The sequence below is a fragment of the Astatotilapia calliptera genome, chromosome 16, assembly GCF_900246225.1.
Source record: "Astatotilapia calliptera chromosome 16, fAstCal1.2, whole genome shotgun sequence".
NCBI lineage: Eukaryota > Metazoa > Chordata > Actinopteri > Cichliformes > Cichlidae > Astatotilapia > Astatotilapia calliptera.
This window is the reverse complement of record NC_039317.1, coordinates 23,510,210-23,530,836: the sequence shown is the minus strand read 5'-3', so window position 1 is coordinate 23,530,836 and position 20,627 is coordinate 23,510,210. Positions and strand designations below refer to the sequence as shown.

Genomic DNA, 20,627 nt, shown 5'->3' with positions numbered 1-20,627 from the left:
CCACGCCAGGGCCACAAATGTTGAAAAAAAAAAAGTTGGTACTATTATTTCTAAATACAAAAAATAATCCCACGTTAATTAAAATGCAAAGTAAAGCTTATTTAATAGAAATATTATTTGTTACAACATTACACTACACTGCTGATGTAGGGGGGCGCCACCTAAAATCTTGCCTAGGGCGCCAGATTGGTTAGGGCCGTTTCTGGTCACAAATATGATATTCCACAGGATGTCCCAGACATAGAGCCTTGTACTGATGGCAGTGAATAAAAAGATGGCACACGAGTGAAGCAACTAATCATTTCTCAAAGAGGAGCATGTTTTCTGTCTCATTACTAACTTCTTTTTTTGGTTTTGTAAGCACATCCTTAGCAATAATGAACCGTTGATGCTACTGCAATATACAGCTTAATGCACAGGACATTAAAAAAAAGACTTTCTCTATAATTTCAGTCGGACAAACTAAGATAAAAACAGTACAGTAACTCTGGGGTCTCATATTTGCTGTTCCAGAGCCATATGTCGCTCTTTTTTTTCCTATCTCCAGTGACTCAATGTGACTGAAAAAAAAAGGACTTATCCACTTAATTTTGCTGAACCTACCCTGCAATAGCATTGATGGTTCATAATACTATGGATTCTGTTGCTGAACATTAATTCAAATCAAATTGAACACATTTTTGTTTACATTGACTATATTGAGAGCTATATTATTTTTTTCTTTTTTCTTTTTAAATTACACCCATTAATAACATTAAAAGACACATATTTATATTTACTAGGTTATCACCCTCATTAAGGTAAAATAAGAGAAATGCACTTTATTTAACCCGAAAAGTTAAACTTCTCTGGTTATACCAAGTAAAAATGTTATTTAAACACTAGAAATACATAACAAATAGCTTAAATAAGTTATTATAAGACTCAAACACATTTTGCTGCTCCATAAAGATTTTTGGTGTCAAGAATTGCTTAAAATTAGCTCTGTGGAGTTTGCCATCCCCTGTTCTACATCAAAACATCTTTAGTATATTTGACTTGAGATTGTGATTCCAGTTTTAAATTTTAATCTGTATTTAAAAAGCCTTTATTAAACTTCTTTTTTTTTTTTTTTTGTAGCCTTTGGTGAGACAGTCAGGATTTGATTAAAGTCGAAGCATTTTTATATGAGATATTCTCATTATTACCAAACTATATAGCATGACCAAAACCAACAAAACCTCAAGGTAACATCGCAACTTAACAACCACAAAATGTTTTATTTTTGATGTCATGAAGTTAATTAAACTCATTTCACTTCATTGACCGCATCGCTATGGGGTATGTATTAGTGTCTGTGTGAATGGATGGATTCACTCGAGGGTTAATGAGATAGACACACGCACACGCATAAACACACACACCCATGTCACATTTGTTAAAGCATTCACCTTAAAGTAATTTCAAGTCAAAGCAGTTTGTTAGCTTTTTAATTTTTAAATGTAACTTGGTAATTCCATGACCCAAACATGAAGGTTTTACATTTTTCTAAAAATCAGATGATCTCAAAACAAAGACCAGTTCTTTCAAAGTCAGGCGACGCACCTTTTTTTGGCAGAGTGATTGTGAGTAGCAATGGAGCAGAAAATAATAATGAGTTCATCAAGGGGTAAAGGTTATTTTTAATTACACATGATTTTAGTAAATTAGTTAAGCAGACAGACCTTATGCATGTCCTGGGAATTACCTTGTTGATGGACATCCAGAATGTTTATAAATAAATTAACAATAAGGTGTGCAACACCTGAAAAGCAAATGTTAAAAACTGAAATATACATAAGTATTAATTATTTACAGTAAATGACAAACAACAGGATCATTAAATTTCCCTCTTTAGCCATCAGATTTTCATGGAGCTTCTGTGCTCTTTGACAAACACCACATTTTTCCATCCCAGATAAAAAATTCTGACTATTTACATTCATATTTATGATCTGGTCATCTGGCCTGCATTCTATATTTATGGGGGGGAGTATTATGCAGGGCTGAAGAGTTTTTTGTTTTTTTTACATGTCTGCAGCAACACACACACACACTTTGTCATATACAGTTTGCGCACATTGTGAGGCTTGAATATGTTAACAAATCCCTTCTCCTCTTCAAGTTTCAATAATTTACTTTTGTCCCTACATATTTTATAACTTCAATCTCAATTGAACCTGGATCTATCAAAACGTATTAAAATTCAAGCAGGCTGAACGAATCCTTTCCATCTTTGTCGACGTCCTCCTTAAAAAATTAATATGCAAACAAAGAGAAGAAGAAGAAGATTACCTTTTTTATAGTCTAACTGACCTGGGTACAGGTGATGCAAACACGGCTGGAGTGTTTGGTTTAAAAGGTGCAGCCATGGTTCACAGTTTATAACAGAAGAGATGCTAAATTTAAAACACACACACACACACACTGGCCAAGCCTTTAAACAAATGATGAAAGACCATCTGTTTGTCACTCAATGTAACAGCACCCCTAATCAGCCAAGTCTCAGTAGAATTTAAGGTAGCACTTCCGTGCTACCTTCACTTTTCAATTGCAGAGGTTTTCACTGGTGCAGAACAAATTAAATTTCACAAAACTGATTTTTGTGAAATTTAATTTATGACCAGGCTGAATGTTGGAAAATGTTTTTGTAGACATGGAATCACTGAATATAAAACAAATAATGAAGCAGTCTAAAAGTTTCAGATGTTCAATTTTACTGATGAGTAATAATTTTAAAAAATGTTGTTATTTGGTGCTTCGGTTTCCAAATGTCTCTTGTCATTTTCAGGTTACATTCATTCACATTTCCTGAACAGCAGATGAGTGTGTGTCATTTTATCTATCTTAGCATTGATTACTTTGCGTCCAAACAGCAAGTTGCCTTCATTTGCGGCTATAAGAACAGTAGACTTTAGTACTATTTTGACATGCTGAATAACGAGAAAAACAATATTTCTCTCAATGGAGGTTGGAACTTTTAGAGGTGGCAACAATAACATGAACCAAAATTTTGTATTTAAACAGGAGCTTGGAAGGTTGTGTCCGCCCTTGAAAAAAAAGTAACTTTTTTTTTGGAGTGGGGCAGAAGTCAAACTTTCGGGTTATTATCTCTTTGTTTTTTTCATGGCGGAAAGATGCTTCCCTACTAAAGTGACTGTTTTTAAAAAGGGAACGATAAACACAATGGAAAATATCAGAATCAGAATCAGAATCAGAAACTTTATTGTCATTGTCATGAGAACAACGAAATTAAGAATGGTCCCCGATCATTGCATCATCCCTAGCAATATCAAAATATAAATAAAACAATAAAATTCAATAAATAAAATAGATAGAATACTTAAAATACTAATAAGATATAACAGTAAAACATTCACATACATTCCCACACACATGCTTCAGACCGTGCATAGATTAACACAAGAGTGGCGTGATGGACATTTTTTTGTAGTATTCAGATGTGTTATTGCAGTTGGATAACAGCTGTGTTTGAGTCTATTAGTCCTTGCTCTGATTGCCCTGTACCGTCTGCCTGAGGGCAACAGTTCGAACAGGGAGTGGCCAGGATGTGAGGTGTCTTTTATGATGTTTTGGGCCTTTTTAAAACAGTGGGCGTTGTGTAGAACTTCCAGTGTGGGGAGAGGGCAGCCAGTGATCTTTTGGGCGGTGTTAATGATCCCTTGGAGTGCTTTCCTCTGAGCCCCTGTGCAGCTAGTGTACCAGATGCATATGCAGTAAGTTAGAACACTCTCAATGGTGGCTCTGTAGAAGGACACCAGCAGTCTCTGTGTGATGTTATTCCTCCTGAGAATTCTCAGGAAGTACAGTCTCTGTTGGGCCTTTTTCAGCAGCTCGGAGGTGTTCACACTCCAGGAAAGGTTCTCCTCTATATTGACTCCCAGGAAGCGGAAGCTTGCCACCCTTTCTACACAGTCCCCATTTATGAATAGTGGTTGGATCTCTGCCTTTTTCCTTCTGAAGTCTATTATGAGTTCTTTGGTTTTTGAAGTGTTGAGGAGGAGGTTATTGGCCTTACACCATGACGTCAGCTGCTCCACCTCGTCTCTGTACGTAGACTCGTCTCCCTTGGAAATGAGCCCCACCACTGTGGTGTCATCTGCAAATTTCACAAAGATGTTGCTGTGGTGGCGAGGAGTGCAGTCGTGTGTGTAGAGAGAGTAGAGCAGTGGACTGAGCACACAGCCCTGGGGTGAGCCAGTGCTGAGACTCAGGGCTGAGGATGTGTGATGGCCAACTCTGACTCTCTGTCTACGGCCCGAGAGGAAGCTATTGATCCACATGCAGGTGCTGTATGGAAGCCCCAGGTCTTGTAGCTTGGCCACCAGTTTGTGTGGAAGGATGGTGTTAAAAGCTGAGCAGTAATCCACGAAGAGCTTCCGCACATAGCTACCATGCTCTTCCAGGTGAGTTAATGCAGCATGGAGTGCTGTGGCTACAGCGTCTTCCGTGGATCGGTTTGCTCTGTAGGCAAACTGGTGTGGATCCAGGCTGCGGGGCAGGGCTGCTGTGATGTGTCTGCGGACCAAATATATTCTAGAACTAGCTGCTTCTCCCATTTCAATATTAAAATGAAGCAGAAGAGAACAAGATCAGTGTTTGCTGTGTTGGTGTACCCGAGAACATCGACTAGGATAATAAAAACACACCTTAGTGAGGAACATTTGACAAATTTTAAACAAAACAGCTGATACAGTCACCACAAAGATACTTTTTTTTTTTTAAATCAGGGATTGAGTTATCATATATTTTCATCTCTTACAGTGTATTTGTTTAATTTAGGTTTAACAAAACTGGTATTAATCTGCTGTGTTGTTTCCAAATGATGCTTATGATTCATCTCATTCTCATTAAAGAAACAGCTGGACAATGTAGGAAGGATTCTGTTCTTTTTTTAATAATCAGAGTGTGTATGATAAGGGTTGTTTAACAATTTGCCAACACAGACACACACAAACACACTACATAAACTGCTTATGCCCGTACACAGTTGGCACACTACAGTATCACGGTTTACACATGTATTCAATGAATGAACACATTTTCAATAAACTTGAGTGAATTTCATGCTCATGCATGTGTGCACTCCTACTGTACACACACACACACAACCTGTCTCCCTCACTGACTACCACTGAGCCCTCCCTGCTCCACTTTTTTTGTATCTGTCATCCAGGAGCATGTCAGTGTTTAACCCCCTCCCACGCTGTGACACACACACACATATGCACACATGCAGCCATTTTCCTTTACAAAAAAAAACTGCACAAAGTCACTCAAACATTTTTTTTACCCTTCTTTCTGTGTTAAAACACACATACACAAACCAGGACACTAGTTTAGACAGACACAGCCAGCTGGAGCAGGTATTATAAGTACCTTTCCATTCCTTCTCTTTCCCTTGTTATGCCATTACTGAAGCTGATAGAGTCGGAGCTGTCGTTTTCAGCTTGTGTGTGTGGCCACGTATATGTGTGTGCATGTGTTGAGAGGTGTCACAGGCTCGCTGCATATTTGCTTTTGGCTCGCAGAAATCATTTAGTTGTCCGGTCAAAAAGGGCATCTGCCATCCAGCCACTCTCCTTTTCTCCGCAGGAGAGCACTCACAACAGTTTAAGAGGCTGCGGGGTTTCTTCCTCATGACTGCATCCAGCATTTAGGCTGCTCTTGGATATTTAAATACTAGAGTGTTGCAACCATAGCTCAAAATAAGAAGGTTTAAAAATTTTAAGCCTAAACTTGCACTTTCCTTGTGAGTTGGGCTGAGGAGATGCTCAGGCTTTTTTTTAATCCCTGTGGTGTTTATGGAAGAAATAGTGATGTGGTCTAGCAAGTGGCGAAACTAGAGTGTCAGCTGCAGTCAGCGATTATCTCTCAGTAATCACTGCTCTGTTATATTTCAAAGTATCAAGTCATGTGTTTTCTTTGTCCTTTTGTTGTGTCAGGATGTGTAAGATATATTTATGTTGCAAAGATGTGAAGAAAACAAATCAACTCTACTCTGCAGGTGATTGAAAAAATAAATAACACGAATTTTTCTCTATGCATTCACACTTAAAAAATCAACATGTCCTTGGTGTGTCCTTCAAATCCTTCACTTTGACACATCCAAAATGTGTTAATTTTCACAGTTGAATGTTGGTTAAGGTAACATAAAATGCTTTGGACCATGATGAAAATGGCAGGCATCTCACATGTGTAATAGCTTTATGGGGCATGTGATAGTCTGCATACACGGGGGCCAAGGTGCCTGCAATAGGGACAAGTGCTTGGCCAATTTGCAGCGTGTTTATTTATGTGTGTGGGTGTAAGAGTAAATATCAGTACACCTTCCTAAACCAAGACTGGCCATAGAACAATCAAATAAGCTCACAGTTGTCTGGGGGAATTAAAAATGCGCTATGCGTAAAAGAATTAGCGGAACATATATGATAAGGACGCAGAAACATGGCACTAGACAGATTAGGAATAAGACGCACAGGAGCCAGTGGAGATAATCCCGTTATCTCGTTGAACGTAAAATGCCAATGTGAAGCATCCTCGGAGATCAGGATGAACTGAACATGAACTAATGCTGCGGATATACGGCAGGAGGAGTGGGGGCAATCAATACTGGGAAACTGAGGTAAACACTGTTATTCCTGACCTTAAGGAACATCCACGCAGTTTACCGCAATGTCACTGACGGTCTCCGTACTCCACTCATTGCGATCTCATACACGCGCGCACGCTCCGTGTTCCGTTTGACACCAGTTCGATGTCCCCCCCGCTAATGACATTGTTTCACCTTTGAGAATTCCCCATCAGTACCAAGAGCGCGTCTCCAATACATAAGAGATTATTGATGAATGGTCCCTGTCAAGTTGAGGAGAAAGGAAGCCGGGATTCTGCTCATTAAAGGCTCGGGATAACCGGGTGCCTGTGGAGACGCACGCCGGTCATCACCTTTTAACCAGAGCGCATTTAACATTACGCGCGACAGGAATGCGCGCGTGTACACACGCAGACACGGACACAAGAGATACACAGATAACCACGAATTAAAAAAGCAAAAATACAACACGAGTATAACTCAAATGACAAAAAGGAAGACAAGCAGACTTACAAAATGACCCTGGGCTCTGTTGGTTCCTCTGTGCGACCCATTGTGATATTTCCGTTACTCCGTTTTAACGGAATCCTCAAATGCCGTGGTCGCAGTCCACGTCTCTGCAAATGTACCAAAGGATCACATAGAGAATGAGGAGAATGGCGAAGATGAAGAGCGCTACTAGGATGGCCTTGGTCACCGGAGAGATGAACGACTGCATGTCAGGAGCAGAGCCGGGCAGAGCGGCGTGGAGCTCCGCGTCCGTCCGTACTCAGTCTGCTATCTCTCTCGCTCTCCTCCTCTCCTCTCCGCCGCTCGGGTGGCAACTGTTGAGGATGGAGCCTGGGGCTTTGCCGTGCTCAAGTACACACATTTATAACCTGACGCGCATGCACACGCACTCCGCCACGCGAATAGCCTCTCTACCGGCGATCTGGGCGCGCAACGCGTGGGGGCTTCCCTTGCTAGAAGCGGCACAGCAGTGGGTTGTATTTCCCCGGATCCACACTCCCTCACTGCCTGTCGCACATCAGAAGACGCAGCGACAGGTGAGACTGGACTGATAACACCCGCGCTTCCTGCAAAGAGGACGGCAAAAAACAACAACAAAAAAAAAACACTTGAAATTCACCAATACAATACAATAAAATAAAAGCCCGCACAGATGTTTCCAGACACAGAATGGAAAAGTGCTAAGTTGCGCGTCGAGCTGCTGCACTTGTCGGCAAACAGGTTGATTAGTATTCCTCACAGCGGCGTGTGTGAGTGTGCATGCGTATGTGTGAGATGGCTGGGGATGACAGGCTATCATCTTATCACGACCCTTCGAACCCCCTTTTTGGCCAAGCTGTCAGTCCAAGGATTAAAATATAATTCTACATTTTTAATGTTTCCATTTCCACCTGATGCGCGCTTTATTCCTATTTTGTTGTATTACTAATCAGACTAGCCTAAGCGGTTGGTACCTCTTGCGCATCTTTTTATAAGTATTAATCCTATAATAAAAAGAAGATGGTGTGCAAATGCCATCAAAAACTCTTGTCACGTATACTCCATCTGGGCTAATTAAGACAAGGTCGTAACTGATAAGGCTAGAGGATATGCGCCTTTCCTCACATAAAATGCAAGATATCCATGTTTAAACCTATATGACCGATATACGTTAAGAAATTGGGAATCTGTTTTATTCAGAAAATACAAACACTACATGACAGAAGAGATGACTGCATTAAACAGTTTTTTAACGTGAGCAACAGTTAATAACCCCCGAAAAAGGTCGTGTATTTCTGCATGATATTCCTATCAGATCAGCACGGTTACCCACCACCCAAGCGATTCAAAGACATTAAATCACTGAAAAAAACGCGCGCTTATTTTAAGTTGCCATTTCCAAAAACGGTGCAAAACAATAATGGGATCAAAGTCTAGAAATAACTGGGCTATTAAGGCACCACTGATGAACATTTAGGCTGCAGAAGTAGGGCACCGAAAGGACGTTATCAGTTGCATGATGAGAAGCGCAGCGTTCACCTCGAATACCACCGTGCACCACTAGATGGCGACAGATTTAAATTTCCATGTCCTGATGATGGTGTATTTGATTATTCCGCACACCATCACTGCACTGTAGTCTTGGATAAGAATCATGACAGCTAAACGGGCTTAATACGCGTAGGTAAGGAGAAATAAAATTAAGTTTTCAATTATTTTCAGATCAAATATGCACTACTCACGCGTATTATTGTTTGTCGTGGTAGAGAACAAGGTGGTTAGCGAACGTTAGCTTGTGAAGATTGTGGCCTATTTAGCAGAGTGGCTGAGGAAGCTAAAGCCAGTTATCACTGCTAATAAGTAAGGGAAAGTTGTGTTATGTGTCACATGTGTCGTTTAGTGTGAGCTTAAATTTGCTGTTGAATGCCACATATAAGGAGGTACCGCAGCTGTGAAGATGCAGTTGCAAACGAATGTTATATCAAAAGAGAAAGACCAATGTTTGCAGCACATTGCTAGTGGTTAGCTCACTAGCTTCAAATAGGCCGTAAATGCTCGCGAAGTAGGTGCGTGCATATTGGAACTTCCGTTCTGGGCCTTCAAAGTAAAGTCCCAAGTAATGCGCTTTATATTGCAAGGTTGCGGAAAAATACGAGTTCGTAAGGTTCAGACGAACTACGCGGTTTGTTTTTCAATGAGAATGGTAAATACTTAAAAGCCTGTTCCGGTATTGTTTACTTAAAGCGTTGAGGAAGCTTTTAATTTGAAGACGCCGTCGCCTGTCTTCCTGTGTTTTCTCCTGCTGTTGTTATGAATGTTTTTGAGGTTTGACGAGCGTAGCAAGCTAGCTTGCTGCCTATCTAGCAAGCGACTTAAAGCCACTTAACCAAAGCGACAAACCTGTAACCAAAGTGCAGCGGTAGCTAGCTTTTTGCCAGGTTGAGCTCAAGTGATTGTCACGTTAGTCAGCCATCTAATCAGAGTGCAATGTAACTCCGAATATAGGCAACATCGGCGTAATACAACAGTATAATGTACTGTGGTGGCTGATTGAAATACTCTATTCTCGATATGTAGCTGTGTTTGTAAGAAATATGCCCATCTTATGGTTTGACGGTGTAGGTTTATCACTTTACATATACTTGTAGTTCTTTTAAAACATTAGAAAACAGAGTTTAGAGTTTAAATTAGAATATATACAATCATAACTGCTACACTTGCATGAAGGCAAAAAAAAATGGAGGAAGAAGGGCAGAATGCAAGCGTACCTGTGCACGTCAAAACACAAGCATGTAAACATACAGACGGCGGCATGCTTCATGTGTTCACATGCTCAGAAACAAAAGAGACTGAAAATAAGCACAACAACTTTGAACTGAGACGCCAAACTGGCCAATTTCTACAGATCAGTAAAGATACAGCTTATCTGACTTGGTATGCAAGACTTTTCTTTATGTTTTTAGATTTAAATAGTCTATTGCTCGTGGTGTAGTGTAAATCTCTCTTCTCATGGTTTCATAGTTTCACTCCGCAATTGGTAATCGTTTTTTAAGGTAGTCAGACCCCGACCCCCCCCCCCCCCCCACACACACACACACACACACACACACAATCGCTCTTCTTAATTAAATTTAAGGTCATAAGTCTTAAATTTGGTGAGGTAGCTGTTACTTTTAAAGAGCTTGGTTAGGCGTGTGTGTGTTTTTTAGTGAATAAAAACCAGTGGGATCTGAAATATAAGTGACTATGTAGAACAACAGTCTTGCTACCTATCCTCAGGCTTAATATGCAAAAATGTTTTTTAAATTAATGTTGATTTTTTTTGGATCATTCCTAATAGTGAACTTATGTCTGATTCATAAAAGATGCTTAACACAAAAAGCCTTGCTTAAGCAGTTTCTAATAAACCCATAAATAACTCATTTTCTTCTGTAATCTATGAAACTGAAGTCAGCTTAAATTACCAGCAGTGGCCTGGGGGGTTCTCCTATTACAAATATCAGAGATAGCCGTGAAGCAAAAGGTAAAAGCAAACTCTTTGGAGAACAGGCTCATAGTGGTGGTTAAGGAGAGTGAATCCAGACAACAAATATTATCCAGTGGACTAAATAGCAGGTGGAGGAATCCAAACAAGCAGCCTGGAAATGTGTTGCTCCTGCACTGACTGGGGTTGGATAGAATTACAGAACTGTAAAGTACACCAGTGGCTTTGAAAATCGCTCCAGTCTAGACTTAAGATTTGAGATATGGTCACTTCTGTGCGTGGTAAGGTTTTGTTTTTAACAGGTTTTTCTCTTTAAGCATACTTAAGATAGTTTTATATGTTTTATAAATGGGGCCCTAAAGCTCGTTTTGTTGGTTGCCAGGCTTCATACCACCATGGGTGTTTATTTTTATATTCTTTCATATTTATTTTTGGTTCAGTGTTGTGGGGATTGAAAAGAGCTGCCGATTTGCTCGTTTAAAAATAAGTAACCATGACTTATGGGAAACTCAGTTAAAAGTTACTCACATGCAGCAAGTTCTAATCTGTAAATAGACTTAATCCATGCTTGGGAAAGTGAGCCTTCATGGCCACAAAAGGGATCTTGGTGAATATAATTATTTCATCCATGATAGTTTACAGTTGTATTATGTCCCTTTTTGGGGGAGTTTAAATACATTTTACTCAATTTGTACATTTTACATTTGTTTTTTTGTAACAGTGTTTCTTTGTTTTTATGTTATAGACTCAAGAGCTACTCTATGTAAGATGAACACTGAGGACAAACTGGAAGGCATGCTGCTGAAGTGCAGCAGCGGAGGAATAGACGGAGGAGGGAGAGTTGGCCTGGGCAGCGGAGGAGGACTGGTGGTGATGACACTCGGGGAACGATCGCTGGCTAACCACCCTCTGCTGGCCGAGGATGACGACGACGAAGACGACGACGAGGACTTGACTCGAAGCTCGCTGGTCACTCACGACCTGGTCCCTCCAGAGCAGCTGATGATGCAGGAGGAGATGACGAAGAATAGCGGTGGAGGAGAAGAGGAGGGAGGAGCCGAGGTGGGAGAGCATTTCCCCCTAAAACTCACGAATAAGTTTCCCTGCTTGCTTCATATGCCAGTGAGTTCACGCTGGTTTAGAAGTAGATCAGATTTTGATAAGCTCATTTCTGTGAGTGCATCTACAGTCTCCACTTGATCAGAGTGAGTTTGCTTTTATGCATGTTATGTTGACTTAGCCTGACATTTTGGACTGTTCAGTGCAATCAGTTCTTTTAACACACAAAAAGTACTGTTAGGTAGCTGCTAATACTGCAAACTACTTTCACACTAGTTATTTTTAGGTGCCGGAATTTTCTTAAAAATTGGTCAAAAATAGGGAGCTCGCATTAGTGTTTTGTTTTTTTAATGAATGACAGAGATTTTAATTAAAAAATTTTCTGTCACTTTGACCCACTTGTTCATATTCAGAAACAATATATTTGTACACTCTGATCTTCTGAATCAGAATAAACTTGCAGCAAATGTGAACTTTAAAATAGTAATTTCTATTCTAAGAATACAGCATAATGAGGATAATCTGAATTCACCCTCAGGGACAGGTTTAAAGCATTGCTTCTCCTTGGGAACTTTAAGAGCTGGAATTGTATGGTTTGTGTTGTTTGTCTGTCTGTAGTTATTACAGACAGGTTATTTTCAGAAAGCTGAAAAGTGGCTACATACATTTTAAAATGCCAGTCAGAGGATTTGAAAACGCTGTCCCTGGCCACCTGGCAGATGTAATCTCTCAGCCTGTTCTGGGTTGTAAGGGGCTGAGGCTTCCCTCTGGTATTTTATGCCTGAGGCAACTGTATGGTGAGATGCCCTCACATTGGTTGATTATGCTCTGCTTGCCCAGTTGCACCTGTCTGACCTGGATAAAGTGGTAGCTGGCTGGGTGGCCCTTAAAGTAGGTCATGTGCGATATTCAATGTATAAATGACTATGGTCCTACTTTTACAGTTGAGCATCAAGCAGGAGCTGAAGTTGTCTGAGCCAGCGGTCTATATAAAGAAAGACAAAAAGGCAATCAAGGATCTGACAATGTGTCCCAAGAAGAAAAAAAGGAAGCAGCGATCACCAGCAAAGGTGAATTCCATCTGTGGAATTTTTATATTTTTAAAATACCAGGGACAGTTGTGAAAATTCAACACTACATGTGTTCTTTTTTACCCCCTTTGTAGATTCTCAGCATCAATGACGATGGCTCATTGGGCATACCAAACCCCAAGTGTCACGTCTGTACTCACTGTAATGCTGCGTTCAGAACCAACTACCATCTACAGAGGCATGTCTTCATTCACACTGGTATGAATAAGCCTGGCATGTATACAAATATGTAAAACATGTTGCTGTGAAATTAGATATGTTGACAGTAGGGGATCTTTTAGTCATCAAAGGAAGCTAAAAACTAAAAACAACTGGTTTTCATATATGTTACTGAAAACCTAGGTGAGAAGCCGTTTCAGTGCAGCCAGTGTGACATGCGCTTTATTCAGAAGTATCTTCTCCAGAGACATGAGAAGATCCACACCGGTGAGTAACAAACAGTTTGGCAAAATTCTCAATTGTTTTTATAATTATTGCTATGTTAGCCTGAACTTTTTTCTTTTTAAATACTTGTCTCTAGGTGAGAAGCCTTTTCGCTGTGATGAGTGTGGGATGAGGTTCATCCAGAAGTACCACATGGAGAGGCACAAAAGGACTCACAGTGGAGAGAAGCCCTACCAATGTGACTATTGTCACCAGGTACTATTCTTTTGATTGCTTGTAAATTAGTGTATTCGTAAGGTCCAAAATTGGTAAATATTTTAATTAGAAAGACATGAAAGGTCTATTTCAAACCTTTAGTTCAGTCATTTTGGTTCGGACAAAGGGGAATTAAAATGTGTTGGGGTTTTTTGGTCTTCTGTTCACTAACTTTGAAAAATAAATTTGTGAACTAGTTTTCTTTGGGTTATTTCACAACGACACTGTGGTCCCTTTAAATTGAGCTCTGGCTCATTTTCCCCCTTAGTGCGGTTCATTTGTGCAGATGTCAAGATGTGTGCTCGGCTGCTGACAACCACACCGAGACCCTTTGAAAAGGGTGGTCAGTGGGAGGTTCTAGCTAAATACATTCTTGCATTCTGGGATGTGGCAGAGTACACAATCTGTACAATATTGCCATTTCCATGCAACCCAAACTTCAGGTGGATTTCAAAACAGTATAATAGGGATGACAACTTGACCATCTCGTATAATCATGGCTTTAGGAGTAAATTTTCAGTGTAGTCCAGTTGTCCAGACCTTAAGCACCTTCCTGTGTTTCTGGCCAGTAAGTGGACTGATCATTCTCACGTAGTTTTTAGTATCGCGTTTTAGTTCATTTGGAGCTAGCTTGTAATTTTCTTTGAAAAGAAAGCAGAATATGTGAACATATCAAACTCATCAGTTGAACAGATGAACTACAAGTGTGAAGATCTCCTGTGTGTGGATGTATTTGTGTATTTGAATAGTTTGTGGTACAGTGGTTGGCTGTAATATAAAACATGTACGAATATGTGTTGAAAAAGGATGAGGATTGTAAAGCGCTTTCAGTGGTCAGTAAGACTATAAATGCACTGTGTAAACGCCACCCTATTTCAAGAAAACACAGGTAGAGACAGGATGATCTTCTGTCTTTTATTTTGACTCTGTGAACTGACTTATCACAAAAGAATACAAACACTAAATATTGCAGTGTAAACTGTCATTGATTGCTTAGTCAGGCTAAAATTATTTGCTGACATGTTAACAATTTGCTTATAATGATAGGAATGCCTGCTAAACAGTTATTACACAAGATATTTTTTAAGTAGTTCAGCTTCTGTGAATTTGTTGAGTGCATTAAACCTCTAAATACTGTGTTTAAGACCTTTAGACTAAAAAGAGTCTGCTTAAAACTTAGTCTGGTTAAATGGTGTTTTTGGCATTCAGCTTTTTTTGCCGTCCTAAAAAGATTGTGTGATTAAAAACACATTTGGTGTGAAAACACTGTCACTAGTGCTCATATTAAAGATCGGTATGGCTGTAGAGAGTAGACAGGAAGAGTAAAATTGTGAACTCAATATTAGAGCCAGTAATGAAGGTTCATGTATAAAATAAATGCATTGTGTCCTCTTTCTGCAGTACTTTTCCAGAACAGACCGGGTTTTAAAGCACAGAAGAATGTGTCACGAGAACAGAGAGCGAAAGGCGAACAAGACTGCCGGTAAAGTCGGACCTTTACGTGAAGCAGACTCTTTAGGGCCCCCCTTTGTTGCCAAAGAGTGCTCACTGCCCAAGAAAAAGCGCCAAAAGTGTACAGACAAGAGTTCAGGAGCTTCCACTACTGCCCAGACAGAAGGGCACACTTTTACCGTGGTAGAAACAGAAGAGAAAGAGGAGCAAAAGGGAAGTCTTTCTCTATATGCTGTGTCCTCCAAAGTCAAACATGAGTACGTGATTGCTGACTACTCTGTGGACCTTCCTGAAGAAACGGCTAACCAACACCAAGATGGCGACGTCTCTTCGGAAGAAACAACTTCTCCTAAGCTACTTCTGAAGAAAGTCCGCAAGCGGAGTCTTAAGCAGTCGACTGAACAAACTCCTCCTTGCTTGTCCACTTTACCCTCCTTTGAGGAAAATACTAAGGTGGCACAGTACACCTTTGAGATCGTGGACAAGCAAGGCCTCTTAGACGTAGAAGGCAACAGTGAACTCGAATCAGTTGAAACTCTTCAAGGAGGACAAACAAAACCAGCAGCCAGCAGCACAAACTATGACGACGCGATGCAGTTTCTCAAGAAGAAACGTTACCTTCAAGCTGCAATGGCTAACAACAGCCGGGATTATGGCCTGAACACGAGCAGCATCTCCTCTCAGCCACCTGTTACACAAACTGTGGTGTCAACAGTCATCGACGAAACTGTTCCCGCCACCATCCTGGAGCCCCAACCCATGAACACAGAGATTAAGACTCCTCATGACAAGAATGTTTTGCCTGATGAGGTTCTTCAGACACTGTTGGACCACTACTCCAACAAAGCCAATGGGCAATCAGACATTTCTTTCAGTGTGGCTGACACAGAGGTTACCTCAAGTATATCTATCAATTCCTCCGATGTTTCTGACAGCAGTCCGGTCGAGAGCCTCGGAACATCCAGCGCTCAGGCTCAGCCGCCTGCAGAGAAAGTGAGTCTCTTGCAAGAATACTCCAAATTTCTCCAGCAAGCACTGGAGAGGACCAGCCAGAATGACAGCTACCTGACCAGCCAGAGCCTCAGCTTGGTCTCTGAAAACCCCACATTAGCTGGACAGCCTCTGTTCTCCACAGAGAAACAGTTTCCTTCCCCCAGCAGGTTCAAATCAGGGATGAGCTCTCCACTAAGGTCCACCTTAGAGAAACCTCACTATGGGTTGCTGGTCGGGGACTCCCAGCACTCGTTTTCCTTTTCAGGCGACGAGACCACCCCTCCCTCTGCGGTGTCCCCAGCTGAGGAGGACTTTCTGGAGCAGGTCTCTCCCTCAAAAAAGACTGACTCTTCACAAGGGATACTACAGACTTTTCAAATAAGCTCCTTTGAACAGAACTTCAAATCTCATTTCCAGACGTCAAGATCTGCAGCCTCCTCGCAGTTTACGGTTGCCAACGGACAAGTGAGTGTTCGAGGACACAGCACAGAATTCTCAGAGTTCCCTTTAGTCCGAGTCACTGAGACCAGGTCTCAACTGAACTCATCCCCTGACGTTTCGACCAGTGAATCGTTTGGCTGAAGAAATGGAGGCGGGAGCGTTCATTTCTGTTCATCATTTCTGTGGCACTTTATCTCGTCTTTCCTGTGTTTTTGCCAAATCAAATCCCACTGCAAACGAGGGGTCTTTCTTTTTTTTTTTTTCTTTGTGTAAAGCAGTTATAATTTTGTGCTTTTACGTTCTAAACTTCTTAAACAGGAATACTGAAAAATGATAATCATACTATAATTAGCATTTCCCCTTTTGGAAAAAAAAGTCAAACTTCCTCCAGAATGTACATTATGAGATTAAGCGACCAAAGTGTAATGCAGGAGATTAATATTCTCTAATTCCATTGCCATTATTTTTAATGTTTGTGTCAATCATTTCGCCTTGCACACTTAATGATCAAGTCACACTTGCTGCTTAATGCAATATTTAGACTTATTAAAATGTAGTTTGCATCTATGTACACTCCCCCCCTGAGTTTTTCAACTGCACTGGGGGTTGGGTGGTCCAGAGCTGCACAAACCTACTGTTATTGATACTTTTTCCTTATGAACGCGTTAATTTTTTTCTGCATTTTAAGATCAAAATCTGTGATTCAACTGAGCTGAAATGAATTGGGGCCACATAAGTTTGTCCTGCTCCCGAAAATCATGCCCCCTTCCCCCATGGCGGTGGTAGATTTTTTATTTTTATTTTTAAATTTTTTTTTTCTTTAGCTACTTCCCCTTGTTCTTTGTTTAGTTTTTTTTTTTTTTCAAAAAATATCACTTAGAGCTTTTTTCTTTATTCCAGCGGTTAAACTGTCTGCTGACATGCACGGTGACACAAAGTTGTGTTACCTATTAAGGGTATTTCTGCAGGATTTATATTAGATTATCACAGTATGTATAAGTCACCTTTTGTTAAGAGATTAGTGAGACTAACCACTTAATTAGTTTAAGTAGAAATTCAAACTAATTCACTTTTTCTTTGATCACTTAAAAGGACGTAGCTCTTATAAGGGAAACAAAATTAAAGTTCATGATCCCTTGTATTCAAGAGAATTTGATTAAAATGAGCAGTTTATTATTTTGTGCCTTCTTTTAAAAGAAATATTACAATTTCCTTTAGTCATTCCTGCACAATGCATTTATTTCTACTTGGTCTACGCTCTAAGGCTACTAGTTCCACTTGCACAATACAGACAAGCACATAAGCTATCAACGTGTTCACACCTTCATACGTTAAGAACTGGGAGCTTTATTTAGTTTTGCCTTTTAATATTGTATCATTTTTAAAATTTTAGCAGAGACATATCACCAAACTTAATAATCAACATATTATCTGTAGTTGGGAGGAGTTAACGTGTCATGGACTCTTCTCCAGTATGTGTGTAAGTGCAGATTTAAGTTGTAGATGTCTAGATTTGCTGATAATCACTGATTTGCTGGAATTTTCTGGTCAGACTCATCTGTACGGGCCTTGTTGAAACCATGCAGTTTTAAACGGGAGTGGCAATGAGTTAAGTCTTTTCTGTACTTCATTACACTGTTGATTGTCGTTCACGTCTTAGGTGCTATTGTGTTAAACGATGTTTTTATCTTTTTGTTTTTCGTGCACCATCCAGTTTAGGTTTGAAACCAATGTTGAGCTCCCTCTTGTTACAGCTCCTCTGACAATCAGGGACACACAGAACCACGTTAATCATCGAATACTTTATTCTTCCTCAATGATCATTCCCTCTAGAATGTATAGAAGATATCCTGCTGTAAATACATTGTATATTTTTCTGCTCTGAGAAGTACTGTTAGGTTTTATTTTGGTCCATAGAAAGACAAGGCGTGTGCAAGAAACACTTTTGTCAGTGAATTTGGCAAGTTAATTTGTTTTTAAGCATTTATGAGATTCAATAATGAAACGGTCCATCTTCCTGAGAAAATGTGGCTTTTGCAGAAATCTCACCACTGTATCAATATTATATTTTCAGTTTAATTGGTGATTGATCAAAGTGAATTTAGATTTTTGTGAATGTTCATTATGATGGGTTTTACTGTATAACTATCATCCGTATGATATATTAAAATAAAATTCCTTTTCAACATATTTAAAGTAAAAGAAAAATGTTCTTAGTGGTGGAAACAATCCTCCATTCAACAGCTATTAGAGTCTTGAATTTGTGTTAAAATATCACTTAAAAGTTATAGTGTGGTTGAAATACCTCACTAGCTGCCCTTTTTTTTTTTTATTGTAAGCAATCTTTAAAAGCACAGTGCAGATAGAAACGATGGTTTTGTAAATTGTACCCCATTTAGTTCTTTGAATTTTGAATTCAGTTAAAGTGGAAACCTATTGGAAATTAATGAAGTATGTGAGCAGTACGATGAATATTTCCTTTTAATTAACTATTGTCAGTAACCTGACCATAAGTGTCCTTGTATAAGCTAGAGAAATCTCATTTGTGTGCGTGTGTGTGTAAAAAGATCAGAATTTTTTGATAAAAAGCTATTTTTGAAACGTCATTTAAAGCACTGATATGTACAGTATATCATATGCAGTCATTCTCGCTACCCTCATTTATCTCTGTATAAGTCGTTTGTGTCAAGGTTTTTCAAATACAGATGGGAATCTGAATTTTTTCTTGATTTTAAAGAATTTGCTTCACAGTAAGGTTGGTCTTACGTTAGGTTTATTCTGCATGGTCTCTGACTTGTTGGGTCAAGTGAACTTGTTTTATGGATAATGTGCAGCTTTAATTGTAGCTGATTATTTTCAGTCAAGTAACCCATATGATTAGACTTTTGCAATATACAATGATTTGTAAGCAATCTGATTAAATTGTTTTTGATTGTTGTGTGTCATGTCCTTATAAATAAATAATTCACAGCATGTGATCTTGAATTGTTGTTGATGTACAGAAGGCGTGCAGCTGCTGGTGAAACTGAGTGTGGGTGGGTAAATGTGTTTCCTGATGGAAAGCAGCCAGAAAAGACATAAAGAGACGCTGGGATATTTGTTATGGTGTGTTAGGGGAATTCGAGGAGAGTAGAAGTGCTGCAGAAGACTGTTTTCATAGGTACACACTCGTACAGTAACAAATTGAAAATCTTTCACCATATCGTGGTACACGGTGACATCTTTTTCAGCAGGTCCAAAACCTGAAGATATATTCAGTTTACAGTGATATAAAAGTGCAAAGCATAGAATTCTCACATTGGAGAGCGTTGGAAAAAGAACTATTGATGTTTATCATGGAAAAATATGTGGAAAAACGTATATCAGAATAATTCTGTCTTAATTTTCTGACAAACTGTTTGTCCAAGCACTGTAAGCCTTTATCACAGCCCAGTAAACCATGAAGGTCAACCAGCATGCACAACAACAGGACCTCCCCCCACGTGAAATGCAGCTATCAAATACACCTGTGCTTTCCTGCTACCATACAGTACTGTGGGAAAACCTTCAGCTACCCCTCGTTTCGTTATATTTTGCTTCCATTTAGCCTGTCTTTCTTGTAATTTTCAAAGTGGTGTTTAGCGGGTGTTCTCCAGACTTTCTGAAAGTTCTCTGGACATAGCTACTTTTATACTCTATTTAAGCATAAAAAGGCACCTAACTCAAAGGATGAACCAGTGTTGTGTCTACATATAACAGAAAACTGAGCAAAGAAGTGTGTTTAAATTGTATCTTTAGGCACTTTAATATTAGCAGTCTGTCCCAAAAACATTTCTTTAGCCAAATCTACTAAAAATTCCAAAGCTAACACAGACTGGCATAAAAAACAGCAAGAATGTTATTCCTTAAAATATGGGATCCAGAAAAGATCTGAGAGATTCATCTGGTCCTTCAGCTGAATTTCAGTTGTTCACTGAGGCCTCATTAGACATTGTCTCGGTGGAAGGGTGGCTGTCAGGAAGCCATTTTTTAAGGAAGAGGAAACTGGAGGGAAAGGGTGATGTAGTGATGAACCCAGATATTCAATTTTTGGTTCAAATCATCGTCAGTATGTGTAGAGAGGGCCAGGAGAAAGGTAAAACAGTGTATATAGCCATCTGTGAGATGCAATGGAGTCTCTGCCCTGGCAGGATTTCAGCCAGTGGGGACTTTGATCTTTAATGGGAAACAGCTGATTGGTAATGACTTTATTTCTCCCCATGGCGATGATCCAAAACACAGTCTTCATGCAGTAAAAGAATACTTGGATGACAAATCGGACTGGCCTCCCCAGATCACAGAGAGCCAGCCAACATCCAAAAAGAGCGTT

General features: G+C 39.8%; 2 protein-coding genes across 5 annotated transcripts in view; one reads left to right on the top strand and one right to left on the bottom strand.

Annotated features, from left to right (window-relative positions):
• The window catches only part of LOC113007751 (dehydrogenase/reductase SDR family member on chromosome X), a 49,359-nt gene extending 41,334 nt beyond the window's left edge, over nucleotides 1–8,025 (bottom strand). The window contains exon 1 of the mRNA XM_026144651.1: nucleotides 7,145–8,025. The gene's annotated coding sequence lies outside the window, so the exon portion shown is untranslated. The remainder of the gene's footprint in view (nucleotides 1–7,144) is intronic.
• Nucleotides 8,026–8,676: 651 nt separating this feature from the next.
• znf148 (zinc finger protein 148) lies at nucleotides 8,677–17,109 on the top strand. 4 transcript variants are annotated; one of them, XM_026145280.1, is made up of 7 exons: nucleotides 8,677–8,800; nucleotides 11,350–11,726; nucleotides 12,608–12,733; nucleotides 12,829–12,952; nucleotides 13,097–13,180; nucleotides 13,275–13,393; nucleotides 14,795–17,109. In XM_026145280.1, the coding sequence occupies exons 2-7, from the start codon at nucleotides 11,373–11,375 to the stop codon at nucleotides 16,418–16,420; spliced, it is 2,433 nt and encodes an 810-aa protein (XP_026001065.1). In that variant the 5' UTR covers nucleotides 8,677–8,800; nucleotides 11,350–11,372; the 3' UTR covers nucleotides 16,421–17,109. The 4 variants fall into 4 exon arrangements, with proteins under 4 accessions (XP_026001065.1, XP_026001066.1, XP_026001064.1 ...); XM_026145281.1 differs by having other exon boundaries at nucleotides 8,677–8,804; nucleotides 11,350–11,666; XM_026145279.1 differs by having other exon boundaries at nucleotides 8,677–8,804.
• Nucleotides 17,110–20,627: the final 3,518 nt, after the last annotated feature.

Bases quoted from the DNA above. Each gene is read 5' to 3' on its own strand.
- znf148 (XM_026145280.1), top strand. From the start codon at position 11,373: ATGAACACTGAGGACAAACTGGAAGGCATGCTGCTGAAGTGCAGCAGC. The intron at 13,181-13,274 runs GTGAGTAACAAA...ACTTGTCTCTAG, and splicing joins ACATGAGAAGATCCACACCG to GTGAGAAGCCTTTTCGCTGT. The intron at 13,394-14,794 runs GTACTATTCTTT...CTCTTTCTGCAG, and splicing joins AATGTGACTATTGTCACCAG to TACTTTTCCAGAACAGACCG.